The sequence below is a fragment of the Esox lucius genome, chromosome 13, assembly GCF_011004845.1.
Source record: "Esox lucius isolate fEsoLuc1 chromosome 13, fEsoLuc1.pri, whole genome shotgun sequence".
NCBI classification, from domain to species: Eukaryota; Metazoa; Chordata; class Actinopteri; order Esociformes; family Esocidae; genus Esox; species Esox lucius.
The window spans coordinates 36,409,412-36,430,073 of record NC_047581.1 but is presented as its reverse complement, the minus strand read 5'-3'; the positions used below and the strand labels follow the sequence as shown (position 1 = coordinate 36,430,073).

The 20,662-nt window shown below is 40.8% G+C and overlaps 2 protein-coding genes across 9 annotated transcripts in view; one reads left to right on the top strand and one right to left on the bottom strand.

Annotated features, from left to right (window-relative positions):
• Window positions 1-367: 367 nt before the first annotated feature.
• slc2a6 (solute carrier family 2 member 6) lies at window positions 368-13,021 on the bottom strand. 2 transcript variants are annotated; one of them, XM_010877115.5, is made up of 11 exons: window positions 12,915-13,021; window positions 4,183-4,336; window positions 3,905-4,014; window positions 2,683-2,779; window positions 2,365-2,464; window positions 2,049-2,260; window positions 1,808-1,957; window positions 1,465-1,573; window positions 1,209-1,376; window positions 932-1,077; window positions 368-692 (listed from the first exon to the last, which is right to left on the bottom strand). In XM_010877115.5, exons 2-11 carry the CDS (start codon window positions 4,210-4,212, stop codon window positions 531-533), a joined length of 1,284 nt encoding a protein of 427 aa, XP_010875417.1. In that variant the 5' UTR covers window positions 4,213-4,336; window positions 12,915-13,021; the 3' UTR covers window positions 368-530. The 2 variants fall into 2 exon arrangements, with proteins under 2 accessions (XP_010875417.1, XP_010875415.1); XM_010877113.3 differs by lacking the exon at window positions 12,915-13,021 and adding an exon at window positions 7,403-7,506.
• The window catches only part of fnbp1a (formin binding protein 1a), a 21,697-nt gene continuing 12,956 nt past the window's right edge, over window positions 11,922-20,662 (top strand). For 5 of the 7 annotated variants that reach the window (XM_034296541.1, XM_034296538.1, XM_034296540.1 and 2 more), the window contains exons 1-6: window positions 11,922-12,175; window positions 13,385-13,500; window positions 15,925-15,981; window positions 16,556-16,703; window positions 19,753-19,815; window positions 20,083-20,187. In XM_034296541.1, the coding sequence (XP_034152432.1) occupies window positions 12,101-12,175; window positions 13,385-13,500; window positions 15,925-15,981; window positions 16,556-16,703; window positions 19,753-19,815; window positions 20,083-20,187 (564 nt within the window). In that variant the 5' untranslated portion in view covers window positions 11,922-12,100. Of the gene's footprint in view, window positions 12,176-12,327; window positions 12,385-12,584; window positions 12,669-13,384; window positions 13,501-15,924; window positions 15,982-16,555; window positions 16,704-19,752; window positions 19,816-20,082; window positions 20,188-20,662 lie in introns of those variants that run through there. The other 2 variants (XM_034296539.1, XM_034296542.1) reach the window with 2 other exon arrangements.

Below are 20,662 nucleotides of genomic sequence, written 5' to 3'. Positions count from 1 at the left end.
TCAGAATGAAACAAGCCTAAAGAGGGAAGAATGTCAGTAGCAACTCGATTTTCCAGTAAAAAATAAACATAATGCCAAACAACTTGGAACTACAACATGGTTTGTAAAGAAATATCAAACAAATATTGTATTTTCAAGTCAGTATGTAATGTTCGGCCTGTTCCTGTTTTTTGTAAATGAAAATTCCTGTCTGGTGTTTGTGGAAATACCTAAAAGAGGAAGAATGATGTTCAAAACCTGAAAGGGAATTGAGCATACTAATTATGAAACTGGTTCATGGGTTGTGTTACTTTGACAGTCTGACCTCAATTCCTATGGCTCCACATATAGTTTTTGACAGGTATGCAGTAGACAGACCATTGTGTTTCAATAGATGCATTTATTTAATGTTAATTTACACTTTAAAATACATAAAATTACATGAACTATATTACAAAGATTGAAGCAACAATTAACTCATTGAATTCATCACCTGATTTAAAACAAAGTATGTGTGCTGACGTCAAGTGTCAATGCTCCGGTAACAAACATTATCCGTCAAGGATGGTGAATTTGCGTCCCGTCCTGAAATAGTTCTCAATCTCCTCCAGCGACCTGTTCCTGGTCTCCGGGACACACACGGCAGTAAATATAATGTTCACCACACACACCACGGAGAAGAACAGGAACGGCACAAACAGTCCATAGGCCTCCTGTAGAAAACATGTTCAACATCTCATTACAAAAGCCTAATTCTTTTTGTTCCACAGACAACCCCTTTGTATCAGAACAGAGGGTCGTGATTAGGATATTGTTAGGGGTTGATGAAACCCAAAGGGAATAAGGGGGGGGGGGGGGACATTTAAAATTGACAAACGACAAAAACCTTTTCCAAAATTGTTTGGCATTTTAAATATCAGTCACACAGTGCTCAGACAGAAAGGTGACTCACCACCACATGCATGAAGACATGAGTGAGGACAAAGGCAGTCAGCCAGCTGACCACCACACACAGGCCTGACGTGATCCCTCGTGCTCCCAGTGGTAAGATCTCAGACATCAGAAGCCAAGTGATTGGGCCCCATCCCATAGCATAACCTGAATGTGATCAGAGGAACGCGGGAAAACAAGGATTTCAGAGGGCCGTGGTTAGGTCACCTCAGAGGGGCTGGTATATTCATTGAAGCCTATTGCATTTCCTCATTGAAAAGTAAAAGATTTGGATTTACCAAATATAAAGACCATGGTGCTTATTAAAGGGATCAGGGTGATGGCGTGGAAGGCAGATGCCCCTGCGGGGTCTTGGGTCAGCATAGTGCCAGTCAGGTTGCCGGAGGGGCAGTGGCTGTTGTGCGAGTACATGTTCATCGTAAGAGTAGAGAGAAACATCAGGAAACCTACGAAGGAGTAGACAGATCAACAAATGGAGCCTTTGGAGGAGCTGTAAATCTGACTTGGGACAGAGTTCACTGCAAACACACCCACCTGAGGCATAGAGGAGGGCCTTCCGTCCGGCCTTGTCCATCAAAGTGGCAGCGATTCCCACTGACATCAGTCGAATTATTCCCACCAGCGCTGCGTCATATTTAGGTTCCTGGATAAAAGTGAGTGCATATTTTTTGGGATACTGGCCAAAGTAAAACAGATGTCCTTGATTCTTTCCAGATAACAGTATTGAGGTAAAGGCGCCATTTGCTGTTGAGATAAGAGTTAACTGTTTTTTTTTTAAAGCATTTCACAGCCGGTTTGAGAAACTATATTAGATGAGTAAATAGAGCGTCTCAGTGGTGCAAAAAGCCCCTGTAGTTGGTGGACAAAACAGACGTACCAGGAAAACATCTGTCTTGAGGAAGATGGGCTCCAAAAACACCAGGATGGGAGTTATGCCAGTCATCTGCTGAAGGAACCTCATCAAGGTTGAGATCAGGATGGGCTTGTAATAGAATGGTATTTTCAAATCGGACCACTGGATCTTCCCCTTGGGGAAAAGAGAAACTCCAGATGCATTTCAATGGAACATCTCCGGTAAGTCTGCCGGGGGCATTCGGACAAAAGTGCCGGCAACGTACCTGAGACGAGATGCTGAACTCGATTCTGCTGAACTCTGTCGTGAATTCCGAGTTCGGGCCCCGCAGCCACTCCAGGGCCTTGAGGGCCTTGTCCCGCTGGCCACAGCTGACCAGGTAGCGCGGCGAGTCGGGCATGAAGCACAGCAGCAGCAACATGAGCAGGGCCGGGAACTCCCCCACCACAGCCAGCCACCGCCATGGAAGCACCAGCCCTGCGCCAAACACAGCGGACGTGAACACGGCACACGGCACCACCATGTGGCTACCTGCAGTGTGCGCTGGCCGTGAAAGACACCAAAGAGAGGCTCGTTCTCACCCAGGACGTAGAGTGACAGGGCTCCGAAAACAGCAGTGACTTGAGGGCAGGACCCCAATGCTCCCCTCACTTTCGGGTGGGAGATCTCAGAGATGTACACCTGAATCAGCCAACAGAACGCATCAATGGGTTGTCACTCATGGGAGGCTCGGTGGTAATCCTGTTGTCTACAGGATGTCAGAAGCATCGCTGTACATGAGGTCCACTTATTTCCTAATGACATATTCTTGTGTCTTATCTTAGTGTCTTACTGGTCTAATTCTTGGATATTGGCTGAAGCTTCTAAAGAGCACACATTGCGATCTGTAGCAGACCTACAGGGATGGAAGCAGCAGTCATCCCCCCAGCGATTCCAGTCAGAAACCTGCCCAGGTGGAGCATCCATGTAACTTGTGCTGCTCCCATCACAATGTACCTGAAAGAGGTCGAAGGAGTGCATAAACCAACCTGTGTAATCTTGACTAATATGTCAAGGGTTTTGTTCTTGTGACGGAGGGACTGCAGCTCTGACGATTGCAGATTACGTTCTTTGCATGTTTTTCTGCCCCTCCCATCACATTTTATGACCCATTTCCACAAAATGTGTATTTTTCCTTGTGATTTTATCTGCATAATCTACATTACAGGTGTGTCTCTACTTCACATTTTACAATGACAAATTTAAATATGCCATTACATGTAATCTACATGTACGTTTTTGGTCGTGTTTGTGTTGTGCTTATTGTTTTAGTTCCAAATATCAACAGAAACGTTGTTGCCTACAATATGTATAGTAAGTCTGTATAGTAAGTACAAATAGAGATCTGTTTGAAATGTTTGTTTACATAGCGGTCTAACTAGTGGTAGATAACATTTAGAGACAGTACACACTGAGTTAACACAAAGTTTACATACATACTAAACAAACCACTGGGGACCATAAAACTATAAGCTAATGACACTATGATCGGTTGAGGTACAAAAATAAGTGGTTTTACAACTGATGGACACATTCGCGGGTTAGGTATGGCCAGTGATTATCTTTCCTGCACACTTATTGACACTCACTTGGATGCATACAACCTCGATACAGGGCCAGTGTCAGTCAATGAAGCTCTCTGCAGGCCTAACAATGTGAGGTTGTGGGAGATGATGGTTCCCAGGAATTTGAAAGTAATCGCCAAACATACTGTCTGGAAGGTGGAGGTGTGGGGGATGGGGGTCAACTACCACAGTCACATTTGAAGGTGTTAAGTTCTGGTGATATAAGTAAATATTGCCACGGGTCAGGATGCCATCAGGATTCATCTGGAGATGTTGATTGTTTTCAGTGGTAGTGCATCTACTGAGTGGCCTCTTGACAATCGTCCTGATGTTTTCCTCAAGCGTGAGGTTGTGGGAGACGATGGTAATATACGGCGAAAGCTTAGAGATCACTAGTGTCATTGTTGCTTTAAAAAATAAAATATATGTATAACCTCTCCGTTTTCTTTCTGTAAATACCTGGAAAATGTATAATCGCCATCTTGAAAATGTATAGCAATAAATGAAGCGTACATACCCAACTGTTGAAGGGACTGCCGACACCATGATGCTTATCTTCCGTCCAATCAGGTCGTTCAGAAGCATGGCGCCAAGGCCTCCTGCTGCAGCCCCCAATGTGAAAATAGACTGATAAAAAAGTAACTGTAGTTATACAGGCACATGGTTTAAACCAACCAAGGAATACATTATCATTTAGGGATTATCTTATTGGCTATCATAAGGTTCAGTCAATTAATGAGGCACACTGAGGGAAGGATCATGTCTTTGTGTCGTTCATCTCTCTGTCTCACTCACCCCAAACCAGGCTATCTGTTCTGTGTTCATCTTTAGTTGAGGATTATCACTGTTTTTGAGTTGAGGGATTACTGGGGAGGGGTACACCAAGGAATAGCCGAAACTGAAATTTCCCAGAACAGCAGAAAACACTGCGAGGTATAGCTTGGCATTGCTGCAAATAAAAACAAAGTCATTGTGAATTCACGTAAAACCACACAACTAAATTCAAAACATATTATAAAGAGACAGCATGCACTTGGTATTTATCCACTGAATTTAGAGCAATAAAGAGGTATTGTCTGTAGGAACTAAAGGCTGATGTTTCGGTGTGGCTAAAAAGTTTAGGAACTTTTAGAGGTCAGCCCTGAAAACCAGGGAAAACATTTCCTCTGATAAAAAAATTAAACATGCTTGGGATTTTATATTTTTATATATTAGAGATGTATTCCAGGATTTTTGGCCACTTGAAAAAGTTTCATTGTCAAGCCAAAACTGGTTCCAACAAAAAACAAAAATCTGCTGTATTTAATAAAAAAACACCTTTCCTCAATCACATCACATTTGGGGAGTGTATTAATTTTAGTAATGAATACAACCGCTCAAAGATAAATAAATCTAATTTCAATCCGTTTCTCACTCATAAATTTCCATGCACCCTGTTAGATTGTATGATACTGAAAATGAATCATGTTTCCTAGTTCTAAAATATGTTTGATAGAGAAGTTCAAATCCTGGTCAAGCGTTAATCAAAATTTTAATTTAATATTGCTCACTCACAGAACCATGACTAACTAAGGATCAAAATGGCCACTCTGTTTAGGAATATGCACTAACAGGGTGGCAATATTTTTAGAGAATAAATTAAATGAATTGCAGATTATCTATGGGGCTCAGGTCAGGCGAGTTGGCTGGCCAATCAAGCACAGTAATACCATAGGCAGCAAACCAGTTACCAGTCATTTTGGTACTGTGGGCAGGTGCCCATGTCCTGCTGGAAAAGGAAATCAGCATCTCCATAAAGCTTGTCAGCAGATGGAAGAATTAAGTGCGCTAATATGCCTTTGTAGACGGCTGCATTGATTCTGTACTTGATAAAACACAGTGAACCAACAACAGCAGATGACATGGCACCCCAAATCATCACTGACTGTGGAAACTTCACACTGGACTTCAAGCAACTTGGATTCTGTGCCTCTCCACTCTTCCTCCAGACTCTGGGACCTTGATTTCCAAATGAAATGCAAAATGTACTTTCATCTGAAGAGAGGACATGGGACCATTGAGCAATGGTCCAGTTCTTTTTCTCCTTCGCCCAGATAAGACGCTTCTGATGTTTTCTCTGGTTCGGGGGTGGCTTGACACTAGGCATGCGACACTTGTAGCCCATTTCCTGGACACGTCTGTACATGGTGGCTCTTGATGCACTGACTCCAGCCTCAGTCCACTCCTTGTGAAGCTCCCCCAACTTTTTGAACCGGCTTTGCTTGACAATCCTCTCAAGGCTGTGGTCATCTCTGTTGCTAGTCCACATTTTCCTTTCCCACTTTTCCCTTCCAGTCAACGTGCCATGAATATGCTTGAACAAAGCACTCTGCGAACAGCCAGCCCATTCAGCAATGACCTTCTGTGGCTTACCCTCCTCATGGAGAATGTCAATGAGTGTCTTCTGGACCACTATCAAGTCAGCAGTCCTCCCCATGATTGTGGTTGTGTGTACTAAGCCAGACTGAGAGATTGAAGGCTCTGGGAGATAATTAGCTGATTAGAGCTCTTCTCAGGTCGACAATTCTGTATTGTAAATCTTTTATTCTATTATTTTGAGATACTGGATTTTTGGTTTCCGTGAGCTGTAAGCCGTAATCATCAAGGCTTGAAATGTTTCACTTTATGTGTAATGAATCTAGAATATATGAAGGTGTCACTTTTTGATTTGAATTATGGAAAAACTGTTCCATGATATTCTACTTTTTTGGAAGCACTTGTAGATGTGTTGACCAAATAAAATGTAAATATTTTACTCAATATTAATATTTTAATAATTCAAAAGGATAAATTAAAAGGCATTTAATGTATTTGAAAATTTAAATCTAGACTAATAGGGACATTGTTAATGCTTCAGATTGTTATGTGTATGTCAGAGTAGAAATATCTCATGGTGAAACATCAACTGACAGTTATTATGATTGAAATGCCTGAAGTTTCTGGTGGTCAAACATCACCCTTCTCTGATAGCATATAAGAAAAGTTGAAAATATATTTCTTTGTTGACATCCAAAAGGCACCGTGTGGTAGGAATGACCCTATTGAGTTAAACAACTGTGCAACACTTGTGTTAAAGAAGCTTTGGTTTATAAAATGTTTTATTCAATTCAGTAAACTTCTTAATTGTCTTTTTTTATAGTTAGTCAATTTCTTAACTGTCTTTTTTTGGGAGTGTGAGGCCCAAGATATATGGGATATTGTAATCTATTTCCATAAGTGCGTTTTTGGGTAGGTTCTTCATTTTGGTTTCAGTTTGTTGTAGGTGGGGGCTGCATTTGAGCCTGTTGCACTCCATCTGTACTTGAAATGATGAATAACCTGTTTTGCCTGAAGAGAAGCATTTTCAATGGTAGGCAGAATTCTGAATATATAGAAAGCTTAACATCGACAGAACATAATAAATATGCTATTAGAAAGTTCTGGATTGACAAAAAGCATACCATTGGTATCATGTAAAGTTTTTCTATTTAAATTACATTGGTATCCGGTTTAAAATAGAAATTAGGCATTTGTGATAATTCACAAGTCAACAATCAGCTATTTTTCTATGATGACTGGCATAGCCTATGGTCTGTGCTTGTGATTTAGCAAGGACCTACATTACACTAGCTATTTTTTTTTTAAATCCCAGGAGCTTCCTAAATTTTCTATATTTGTGATATAGAAAACATCTTCTATAAAATACAAAATCAATGAACATGATTAACTTGAAATATTGAAAATAATGTTGCCCACCAAACATATGAAATAAGTCATTTTGATGTCATCTTTCTCTTAGATAGCCTCTATTTACTTATACTACCCAGAAACAGATCTGTCCAAATTCAAAGTGAAAACTGGAACAACTGTTTTAAATTACTGGCAAAAGATTACCTGATTAGTCAAAGACAATTGATTATTGAAAAATGACCCAATTCAAGCTGCTGGCATACATTGCGATTTAGGAATGTATTAAAAATAATGAAAGGTTGCCTACCTCGTACGTGATGTGTGTTTGACTAGTTCTGTTTTCTCATCCATTTTTATTGATAAAATGTGTCCAATGAAGTGCAAAACTAATTCTTACCCTATTTTCATTTTTTTTTTTACTTTAAGTGAAACAGTTTTGCAATAAGAGGAATTCCATTGGTTCATCAGAAGGAGAACAGAAACTCCTGTACTTCTCAGTCAGTGTTAGGCTATACTTGTCATTGTCAACCATGTTATATTTCCTTGGTTGAGCAACATCTTTTTTTTGTTACTCAGATATGTGCACATTCTGATTCTGAAGACAGGGGAATCCAGTGGGGAATGATACATGCACCCCAAGCACATTCAAGGCACATATGGTAAAGTATGCTATATTTGCCGTGGCCAGTCTGGTGAAATGCTCAGGTGAGTCAAATTATGTCTGAATACACAACTACCCCTTTTCCAATCCTGTTTAGAAATGGGACGCTGAGTAGAATGTTAAGAAAAACAGAATGCAATGATGAGCACATCTTTTAAACCCTATTTACAATATAATATAGTAACATCAAATTTAGAAATATTATAGTTTTTTGGGAAAAACATACAAGGAATTTGTTGCCATTAACATGTTTCAAAAAAGCTGGGACAGAGGCACCGAAAGACAGGAAATCTGTAATGTTAAAAAAAACTTAACCTGCTGGAATATCACACAACAAATTACTGTAGGTCAATTGGCAACAGATCAGTAACATGACTGGGTATAAAAGATCATCCCAGAGAGAATGGGTCTGTCAGAAGTGAGAATGGGGAGGGGTTCACCACTCTGTGAAAGACTGTTCAGGCAAATAGTGCCAGGATTCAAGAATAACATATCGCAGTGTAAAATTGTAAAGCGTTTTGGGATCTCATCATCTACAGTATACAATATAATTATAAGATTCATTGAATCTGGATTAATCTCTATACACAAGAGACAAGGCTGAAAACAAATATTGGATGGCCGTGATCTTCGGGTCCTCAGGTGGCACTGCATTAAAAACAGACACGATTCTGTAGTGGACATCACTGCCTGGGGTCAGAAACACTTTGGAAAAATATTGTCTGTGAACAAAGTGAGTTGCTGCATCCAGAAATGCAAGTTAAAACTCTACCATGCAAAGAACAAAACCAAATGTAAACAGCATCCAGAAATGCAAGTTAAAACTCTACCATGCAAAGAAGAAACCAGACATAAACAGCATCCAGAAATGCAAGTTAAAACACTACCATGCAAAGAAGAAAACCAAATGTAAACAGCATCTAGAAATGCAAGTTAAAACTCTACCATGCAAAGAAGAAACCAGACATAAACAGCATCCAGAAATGCCAGCATCTTCTCTGGGCCCGAGCTCATGTTAGATGGACTGAGGGGAAGTGGAAAACTGTCCTGTTGTCTGACAAATCAAAATGTGAGATTCTTTTTGGGAATCATGGACACTGAGTCCTCTGGGCTGAAAAGTAGAGGGACCATCCGGCTTCTTAGCAGCGCACAGGTCAAAAGCCAGCATCCTTGATGGTATGGGGGGGGGGGGGCATTAGTGCACATGGCATGGGTGACTTGCACATCTGTGAAGGCACCATTAATGCTGACAAATATTCATAGGTTTTGGAGCTTTTTCATGGAAGGCCTTGCTTATTTCAGCAGGACAATGCCAAACCACATTCTGCTAGTATCACAACAGCATGGCTTAGTAGTAAAAGATACCGGGTGCTGAACTGGCCTGCCTGCAGTCCAGACCTGTCACCCACTGAAAACATTTGGCGCATTATGAAATGAAAAATACGACAAAAGATTCCACTTTCAAAACTACAAATCTCCTCCATTCCGAAACACTTGCTGAGTGTTGTTAAAAGAAGAGGTGATCAAATTCAAAATGGGCATGTATTTTTTCAAAACAATAAGATTTCTCAGTTCCAACATTTGATATGTTGTCTTTGTACAATTTTCAAATAAACACAGGGATTAAATGATTTACACATCATTGCATTCTGTTTATATTTGCATTTTAAGCAGCGTCCCAACTACCAGCAATATTATCAAAACCACTGTGGTTTAAAACCCACTTCCCGTATTGCCAGTAGAGTGGGCGCTTCCAGGCATCTCATTGACCCCAATATAGGAAGTGGATTAGTTATTATCAAGGAAGCAAAAGTAAAACACCATGACAACCCAGAGATCATGGGGAACTTTAACCACCTTGGTGCCCTGGTTCACTATGGTTAGTGAGCACCCCTGTCCTTCAATATACTGTTATATACATGTTCAGAAGGCCACGTTATGAACCATAACCACTATATGAACCATAACCACTATATGAACCATAACCACTATATGAACCATAGCCACTATATGAACCATAACCACTATATGAACCATTGCCACGTTATGAACCATAAACACTATATGAACCATAGCCATTATATGAACCATAGCCACTATATGAACCATAGCCACTATATGAACCATAGCCACTATATGAACCATAGCCACTAGGCAGAGTTGCAAAGGAAAAGACATACCTCAGACCGGCCAATAAAAAGAAAAGATTAAGTTGGGTTAAAGAACACAGACACTGGACAGAGGAAGAACTCTGCCTAGAAGACCATTATCCCACTCGCCTCCTCACTGTTGACGTTGAGACTGGTGTTTTGCGGGTACTATTTAATGAAGCTGCCAGTTGACCTGTGAGTGACCGTTTCTCAAACTAGACACTCTAATGTATTTGTCCTCTTGCTCAGTTGTGCACTGGAGCCTCCCACACCTCTTTTTATTCAGGTTAGAGTCAGTTTGCGGTCTTCTGTGAAGGTAGTGGTACACAACATTGTACGAGATCTTCAGTTTCTTGGCAATTTCTTTCATTCTTCATTGTTATTGTTGTAATCTGGCTAAAAACGGAATTCGCATTTTACCTTATGGGTTGTGTAAACTACAGTGCCTTTGGAAATAGGTTTCTAAACCATTGCTTTTTACTTCAATATGATTGGGCTACATCTCTACATTACACACTAAAGGTATTCAGTCATTCCAATAAATCCAATAAACCTTTATCTTCCAGAATCTGACTTTTTATCTGAACATAACCCAAAATCAAATGAAACTTAAGCCTGTTCTGTTATTTGTGTTTTATTCATGTTTTTAATTGCTTTAAAACATTGTTGAAAAATAAATGGCAACTACTCAAAAAGGGTATTGACATTGTTGTATATAAAAATGAAGATATCCGTAGCTTTTCGCGCATAAACTAAATCTTCAGTATTCTGATGATTTGCTCAACAACTAACATTGTCAAAATTGTGCAGAAATCCCCGGCACGCGAATGCAAGTTTGCAATAGTGAACACCGCATAGAAATAAGATTTACCCGCGCGAACGTAACCTACATTTGTTATGACCACGAGTTATGGATATTCATAACGCAAATGAAAGAAATAAACTGTGATTATAAACCTGCACACTTAGCTTAAAGTAAATGACGTCAGCAGCCAATGATAACCAAGGAACACCATTTTCAGAGATGCAAAGCAAGCAGAAACTCATGGCCTACCTCTATGGACCGAGTTGATGTGGCCGCGTCAAAAGCAAATAATCATCCTTTGGCAGAGTGCTTCCCAACACACATTTTCTCCTCAAATGTCGTGGTAAATTCCATATAATGTTTCATCTTGAAGGCAGCACCAATTATAGCTATCAAACAAATAGGTGCCTAATCTATTAAACAATTCCTGTAAAATAAATTCGGTGATACTTGTCCTGGCTGTGTTGTTTGGTGCATTTGAAAAATAAACCTTGAAACTTGAAAAAGATATAACACCAGGTAGGCCTATTGCCTATCATTGTTCTGAGAAATATGCAGATAACTAAATAACATTTTATATGACTCAGCTAATATTATCGAAGATATACTCTGTTTTTACCAGCCAGCCAACCAACCAAAACCGGATAAATTTAAACTAGTGCTTCCTGCACTAAACTGGTTATGCATGTCCACCTTTGCGCACATGATGATCACATAAACAACTGATTATTTTGGTTTTAAATAATAAACTCAAACATACAACCTCTATTTCACGCACCTATTATTTTTCAATTGAAGTAATCCAAAAGTTATCATCATTTTTTGTGGGTAACGTAACTGATTACAGTTACTGTTTATTTGTAACGGATTACTTGTAATCAGTTCCTCCCCAGCTCTGCTTGGGTATGTATCTAGACAGACTCTCATCTACTATAGCGTAGAGTAATGCAAGTCTGAATTTCCAATATTCTTAATTGGAATAGGAAACTCAATCTCCTTTGCCTTGTGGGAAAAATAATTTGTGCTGCAGATATCCTGCAATTCATGTTTGCAAGTACAGCAGCTTATTGTTTCAATAATCACTTCTCCGACTATTCCAAAGCTAGGCTGTCCTCAACTAATTTTATTCATTCATCCATCAGAAGCGCTAGCGGACTACCTGGTGAGGAAAAGCTCTAGCAAAGATTCCTCTGTGAAGCGCGCGGCCGCGTGCTGTCATCGGGCTAGGCGGGTAGATGCCCCACATGTAGGAGCCGTAGACAAGCCAATATCTGACCGCCAAACACCTTGTTATCGCAGAATGCGTCGGTGAAAAACGATATAAACCGTGAGGGATCGTATGACAAACGTCTGTACTTCTATATAGACCTGAATAATACCATTGGACGCATGTATAGAAATCGTGGATCATTGGGAGGAAATTACATTGAAACCATGAGTTGCAGATGGGGGACGGAGCTGTGGGTACGTAGAACCGCGAAAGCACGACCGTGTGATAACGGCGCAAATGTTTTCGTTAATGAAACCATTTCCATCTTTCGCTGTTATCTTATGGACAATATATGATCTGTTGAGATTTAAGCTATATGTGTATGTCTTTGCAAGGTAGCGAGCTCAATGCTCCTGCTGCCATGATGCCACTCTGCGCGTGCATGCAGCCTTTATTATTGGAGGTATGTGGTGGATTGTATGTCCTACTGGACCGACTCGCTACAGTCTCTGCTTTTACTGTCATGGGTGGATATTTCTGTCTTTAACCTCAATATCAATCCTACAACGTTGTCTACGTGAGACGCTATGGTTGTTTACGTTATCCTATTAGCCTATTAGGCTACAATCACTAATCCACTGCAAACGGGGTCCATACTGTGCAGATAGAGAAGCTAAAGAGATTGTAGGTAGCGGCTCTTGTGGACATGTTCGTTCGATACATTGTCGCGAAAGCGGTAATTTAACGGTATTTGGAATAGTGTTTTACAATTGTCTTCTTTATTTCACCTTCTAATTTAAACTAAACCTACAATTATTATTTAGACTATAACAGCAAGGACCAACAGATTGAAAGGATTTATCCAGACACGACGTTTTCCTCTCACAAAAGGCTTATTTCAAAGCACGTTGTAGGGTGACGTTCGACATAACGCATTAAACATTTGCTCCGATTAGGGAATTCGTTTTTTTTTTATGGAATTGGAATACAGACCTGTAGTTGTTCTGGAGTAATTGTATTGTTTGAAGCGGCCTAGATGTGGCATTCTACACCATGTGCACAATGAGCTATTGTGGATATGCAAAAGTAACCCGCCACCACATTGTTCAATTAAGTGAAGAGCATAGGCCTACTTTATGGGCTAGTTAGTAATCCACCGCAACTAGTAAATGCCGGTGTTCTTCTGTGCTTACGGTATCTGTAGGGTATGTAGCGGAAAGTAGCATCAGAGTTATTCTAAGCATAATGCAACAAGGCCTATGTTGCTGCAATTCCTGTTGTAGACTACTCTGTTTAAACCATGATTGCTTAGATTTCGCTTATAAACATTGCCACATCCATGCAAAATAAATAAATCATCTTTAGAAAGAAAATGCATGGGTCAGAGTTCGTGTAACCTGGTCTAGCTTTTTGATTGTGAGTTTGATTTTTTTTCTTCTTTTTTTTTCTGTCTCCTCATACAGGACCAGTTTGACAACTTGGAAAAACACACCCACTGGGGCATTGAGTTTGTGGAGAGGTATACAAAATTTGTTAAGGAAAGATCTGAAATTGAAATCAGCTATGCAAAGCAAATAAGGTAAGACTGGGAAAACATTGCCTTCTTCCCTTCGAATCTTCATACTGTATGAGAACACTAGTACTGTATGTTTAGTTGATTTGAGTAATGTGATAAAAGACTACAAAGCCTGCGTTGACAACTGAGCCTATGTCATGCCACAATGAATTGCAAGTCAGGAGTTGGATGCAAAGACTGACAATTAACTCTGGCATCCACGTTTTTACACACATTTCCATACGCATGTTCCAGTTCAAGACGGGTCAGTACACAAATAAATATTGTATCAGTTGTTGCTCTGCTGTATTGTCCAGTCAGTTGGTTGTTAAAATATTGTTTCTCAGTGATAAAGTCTAGTCGCATTAAGTTTAAAAAACCAAAAACCTTTACTGTATGAATTACAGCCTGTTTTGAACTGATGGTCAGGTGAATTTAGCCCCACCTGATGTTGGTGGTTCATGCAGAGCCAAAGCGAGAGATGAACAAAGGCCCGGGCCTTTAATTCAGCACAATCGGAAGTGTAGGTCGCTTAGGCAACGCATTACCATGGTTACTAGGTTATCCATGGCAATGACCCACATTTGTTTTCCTCCAATGGCCTTGCCAGATTTCCAGTGTACAGTACAGGAGTTGTTGCCGGACGGTGATGGTGTCTGACAGAGTAGTCCCCGGGGACAGTGGATGACTTGCATCGCTGTCTGCCGTTCACTCACCAAGAAACACATCGTAGGTTGGCCCTGCATGAATAGTCACCCCATTTGGACATGACATCTGTAGTGCTGATATCAGCTCTGGACCGGACAATGGGTGGGTTTTGTTCTCCAGCCAGTATCATTAGCGGCGTCATTTTAGATGGCATATGAGTTTTTGTGACTTTTCGTTAGCAACCGTAGCACATTTAATACCGCTAGTTTATTGTATACATGGTTGGTGTGATCTATTGATTTAGGCAATAATAGACTGAGTGCATCACCCATAAGGGACAATTTTGATGTCCTTAATAAATGAATCAAAAAGACCCCAAGAAACAATCAATCAGGGGAGTAAATAGCCCTTAGGAGACAAAGCAGTCATTTTCCAAGTGCTAACATGAATATTGGGCTTGTGGGATTTACTCCGTGTGCTGTAGTGTCAGCATCCAGATTTGTCATGTGGCTGCGAGCGGACAAAAAAGGCAGCTGGTGTGCGGCACTCTGCCTAGCAACACACCAGAACCCTTGGTGTGGAGCGGAGCGCCGTGAGCGGAGGCCACCAGTGATTCGGAGGAGAAATGTTATTTTTACTGCAGTGTATGTTTCATGGTAGTGTCTGCATCTGCCACCCAGTAGATGGGAATTATACTCCGTCATTACGGCACACTTGGGTGTGGTATGTGGCCGACATACAGTGGACCGAGTTACTGTGTACCTTCCTGTACATGAGACTGGATCACTCCTACAGACCGTGAACAATGGCTGTGACCAGTCTAAGTAGGCAGACAGGCACCAGGGTTTTTAGTAGCTATTTGATTAATCATTTGAATGGGCCAAATGAGCGACCAATGATTGGTCACTTCCATTCGGGCTGATTTCTGTGTCTTGGAAATCGTATTTCGTGCATGACAGTGTCTGGGATTTAAGGCGAATGATGCAATGAATGACAAAAACATCCAATCAGCAGCCAGTACCGCGGGTTGATAAGCTTGTTGATAAGAGACGTCAAAGGGAAATGGCCACAATTGTGCGAGCTAACAGGCGGGCCACAAGTGGTGCAACACGACATTGGTGTGCAGGACCCCATCTCTGAAAGCACAGCTCGTCAGTCTTTGTAATGGCTGGGCTAGTGCAGCAGGAGGACACAGAGGCTTCCCCTCATACAAATCACAAGGAAAGCCTCCAGTGGACAGGAGCATCTCCGGCATGGGAGAAATCCTCGACACGTGCCACAAATCCCAGTTCGGAACGTAACGCCAAACCCCGACAGTTTATAATTCATTAAATAATTATCCTGAACCTGAAGTGTTACGATACCTACGGTTTTCACCGATTGGATGAAACATCTTTAAGAAATGACCAGCGGACGCTGCTTCTTCCTTGCTTATGCTCTTTCCTGTCCTGTCACTTGTTTTCTCTTGTTTATTATGGTGTTTATATGGATGCAGTATCTTAATTTGAGCCACTATCACACAGCAGGAAAAGTCTCATATGATTCATATGATTTCTAATTAATGGAGAAAATAGTCTTTAGGGCAAATCAAGACTGGAACACTTGAGTGGAAATCCAGAAGCATTCAAAGTCTTTTTTTAAGTTAGAATTTTTCTTTCTTTCAAATGAAGATACAGCATTAGTCCAGATGTAGTCCTACACAAGGGCTGAGGCCACAGACATATTTCTCAAAGGCTGCCAGTTCCAGTGTGCTGTATGTTTTCTGTACCTGTACTGAAAGCTGTACCCATTCTCCAACAGAAACCTCTCGAAAAAATATCAGCTAAAGAAAAACTCAAGAGAGGAAGATGAATACAAGTGAGTGGAAATTAAGTCTAGATTAATCTCCAGTCCTTAGTGGGTAACAATAGCTTTTTTGAATTCATGAATTTCATTGTTTGCAGGAAAACAGTCTGTATCTGCTTAATGCTCAGAGCTCACTGTGTAGCTTTGGTCAAGGATATTTCCAGAAGGATTTATATGTAAAGTTTTACCTACCTGGTCTGTGTATATATAGTCTGAAATGTAATGTTACTTTAAGAATCAGAAATGTCTGTGTAGCCTTTTCCTGATGAGACCTTTATCTGTGTCTGTTATTAACCCCTTTAGTAACAAATGTATGTTTAATCCTTTGTTTGGTTAGGAAATTATATGTTTTTATATTGACAGGACTATTTTCTCTTGAAACATTTTTTCCCCATTATTTCTAATGAAATTATACAAATACTGGATATTCCCTTATTATATCGAAAACTCTTAGACAACTTATTTAATGTACTCATTTAATGTACTTCTGTAGAAGTTTGACATTCTTGTTTTTTTCTATAATAAAGCTGGTGTTATTAGAATGATGTGAAATAGGTGAGTGTTTGTAATCTCTTCTTGTTACCAGGTATACATCCTGTCGAGCATTCCTGATGACTCTGAATGAGTTGAATGACTATGCAGGACAACACGAGGTCATCGCTGAGAATCTCACTACTCATATCATCTGTGAGCTGACACGCTACATCCAAGACCTGAAAGCAGAGAGAAAATCGGTAAAACATGGTATTTTGGCACATCCCCCATTTTGTAACTAGACTATCCGGAGGTGATTGATATTTCCTACATTATCTGAACCAAATCACGAGGTCAACTAGTTTGGTAAAAACAACAAACCAAGAGTCACAGAATCAAATCTACAAAAATGTGCAAATGGAATTACTAGACAGAGGCAGAATGGAATTGGAATGGAGTTGGTAACTTTCGTTCCTCTGTCCCACAGAGCTAGGGACCAAGCTGAGAATCTGTCATGTCATGTTGCCTATCCTTTTACACTGCATCCCATCCAGTACATCCCAAGGATGAACTGGGTCAAGTATCCGGGTCACTGTGTTAGAAGGTTGCCCCCTCTCCCATCATGCCTCTGTAGTAGTCTCCACTATGGATGGTGCTGTGGCCATGGCCTCTGTTTGGAACTGGTGGCTGGAACTAATATGACAGCGTATATATGGCTGATCTTTTCTTCTTCCCCCTACGCCACACACACACACCATTTTATAAGGCTTTATTTCAGGCCCTTTGTCTTACAGCATGCTCAGTGCAAGCAAGATTAATTTCTTTTGAAACTGTATTTAGTTTATCCTTTAGCCTGGTTTTGCCAAAAAGCTTTATTGTGGAGAAATGTAATTGCTCTCAAATTCATAGATAAGGCTCAAAGGTCAGTGTGATCATATCATTTAATTATGTTTGGAGGCTGACGTTTGTTTACATTTGTGTTGTTCAACTTAAAATAAATAAAATAAGCTCACGTTGGGGTCTGATGGGGTTGGTCTAAGCTAATGAGGCATCCATATTATATTCTGAAAGAATTTCCTCCAATTAACTGAAGATTCTGAAACCGGGGTTGTCCTACAGAACAGGCCAGGTGTACTCAAGCCAGCCAGCTTCAGTTACCTTCAAATCGCAGTTCTAGGCTTCATCCCACTATGAGGGTATGTTCCAATGAACGATATGAAGTCAAGGCTGCATGGGGATAAGCAGCACCTAAGTAGAGAGATGGGTGCACGTCGTTATGTGTGTTGCACTTCTTTAATGAGAGTGGAAGCAGGCCTAGTTCATACGGGTCAAAACGACAGCGGGCAACTGCACACTGACTGATCTACTCAGTGATTTAAGTTGCATCATCTATACATTTGCATTGGTACGGATAGATCGGTGAGTTTCAGTACCGTGATACTCTGAGGTTTTGGTTGGAGGCAGGGTATGAGGGGGAGGAGCCAAGTCATTTCATTTAGGATGAGTGGTGTTCATGTGGATGTGAGGAAAGATTAGTGGATGTGGACCGAAGCTAAGACCTCACAGAAAATCACGTTTTCATCAAAGGGCAAAGGATTGCATCTCAAAAGAATAACCAGCATTTAAACATGATATTGTCCTCTGGATTTGTGCATACTCAGCTATTTCAGAGGATTCCGTGCTATAGAAATGTAGCTGTCTAAAAGGTGAGCCAGTTTATCTACGGTCGAACTCCGACTCAACCACAGTTACCTCAGTAACTGATTCAGCAGATTTGTGCGATAACGCTCAGGCATTACACGTTAGCTGACAGCCAAACTGCCGTATAACAAAAACAGAAGTCCCTTTCAGTCATATGTGACACACTGTGAGTGTTCTTGCAGTTTCCTGTATGTGCTGTGTAATAAACCAGTCAAGATTCACATCAGGTAATCACATTCTTTAGTTTAGTTCTGTCTGTTTTTTTCCCATGCCAAAGCTAAGGGCCCAATGTATTATGTGTCTTTGTGTTGGGGATATTGAGCATTTTGGCTGGCAAATTTCATTCATAAATAATATTGTAAGAGATGTCATCAGATAAGTTGATGTCTCTTGACAATATTTTTAATAATACACTTAAAATGAAACTAATGAAATATTTGGGGGTGCTCCAATAACAATGTTGGGCCAGCATTTTTGTGTGACTTGCTGAGAAAACATTATTATGTTGTGCTAGTGGCATTGATGTGGCATGTTAATATCCAACATGTGTGTTTCTTGAACATCCTCTAGTGGGTGCTGTGTCTCAAATCTTTAGGTGTCTGGTATTATGTGCATTCTGTCTGGAGAGGCTTATTCATTTCACTGGTGGTTTTTGTTAAGTGGAATCTTAGGAAGTACTTAGGCCTTTTGTACTTTCTGACAGGTAAGTGTGGAAAATTCGACTAGAGGGGTTATGCTGAAAAAGAAGCTGCAGCTTAGACCAATGAACCAACCAAGGCCACTACAGTTAGTTCTCTCAGAAAAATATACCAACGTCACCCACATACTTGAATTGCTAGCTCATAGAGCCTGGTAAGAGCACATATATTTTGAAGTGATGTTCAAGTAGCTTATGCGTGTGACCAAACAAATCAGCAGAGACACCAAATACAAAATAAAAAGATATATATTGATCATGTGGTCTTGTCAAATTTGCTCTATTCTTTCTGCTGGCCCATCCAGAAGATAACCTCATCTAAAGTTTTTGTTGGTGAAAGCCTGTGGACATTTTCTAGAAATAGGAATTTGTCGTCTTTGCTGTTTGTCAATGAGTAACTCCCACTGAGGTCAAAAGCATTGTTCATATTTCAGTGCAGCACACAAAATCAATGTGTCAGTCTGGCATTGTCATGATGGTGTTTTGAAACGTGTTTCCAGCACTCGGCATCCCAGTGCTTGTTTGCAGTGAAAGCTAAGCAGGGTCAGGGCTGGTCTGTCCCAGGATGGGAGAACACTGGCTGCTTAAAGTGGTGCTTCAAAACACATTGAAAATTACAGGTTGAGAAATATTTTGTGTTGTTGTTTTCTTTCAGGTATTTCATGCTTTGAATTTAATGAAACAATATTTTCATTTTACAATTTTGTGTTGGTTGCCTCTACATATATGCCTGTTACTGTTAACTAGCTAGTTTAGGCAATACTGCACCTAAAATCAATTTGGGTAATTATTTTTTTTTTTTTTACAGCGTACTTAACTGTAAAGTGTTGAAGTTACAAATTATTCTACTTTTATTCATAAAGCGGTGTATATTTTAACACGTTTGTTTTTACATGTCTGTTTTTATTCAGCATTTCCATGATGGACGCAGAGCTCAGCAGCACATTGAGAACTCTTGGAAACAACTGGAATCTGTGAGTGCCCTTTTGTTTAGGGGGGAGGCAGTGTCTCACTGTAGCTGAGAACCAGCGCTTTCATGTCCTGCTGCCTCAGTGCCTGTTCATCTAATAGAATGTTATTTTTTAAAGTATTGTGGAGATCCTAAATATAAACCATGCAGGCACCCAGAATGAGTACCAGCACATATTTCAGTGCTAGTCAAGCAGCGGAGAGGAATCATTCAAGGTGTATGTTGCACGACGGAACCGTTCCATCTTGACGTGCGAATTGCCTCTCCTTAGAGTAAACGGAGGTTCGAGAGGGACTGCAAGGAAGCAGACCGAGCCCAGCAGTACTTCGACAAGATCGACGCTGACATCAATGTGACTAAAGCGGATGTAGAAAAGGTCAGTTATTGACTGATGTCGACGTGTTCACTCCGATCCCCCAGTGGCTTGACCTCATCACGTGTGTGTGCGTGCGTGCGTGTGTGCGTGCGTGTGTGTGTCGGGGGGACGTAGGTACTGTGTGCGTGTGTGTGTCGGTGGAGCTTAGGTACTGTGTGCGTGTGGGTGTCTATGTGGCTGCTCTTAGTCACTGCTCACCTACCCCCCATTGAGCTGTTAGCCTGGTGTGCGCGGCAGCAGCTTCACAGTCAAGAGACTGCTGTTGGAAGAGGAGTGGGAGCCATAAAGAACCACTGCATCACTGACTCCTGGCAGACATTGTGCTTCACAGAGCTTTAACTATGGGGATTTTTCATTGCTCCCCTAAATTCAGTGCCTCACATGCTACTCAAGCTGTGTGACTGTACCAGTGTGCCTTTGATCAGTATTGATTTCCCTAAACAGTGCTTTTTACGACATGTTTATACAGTGTATT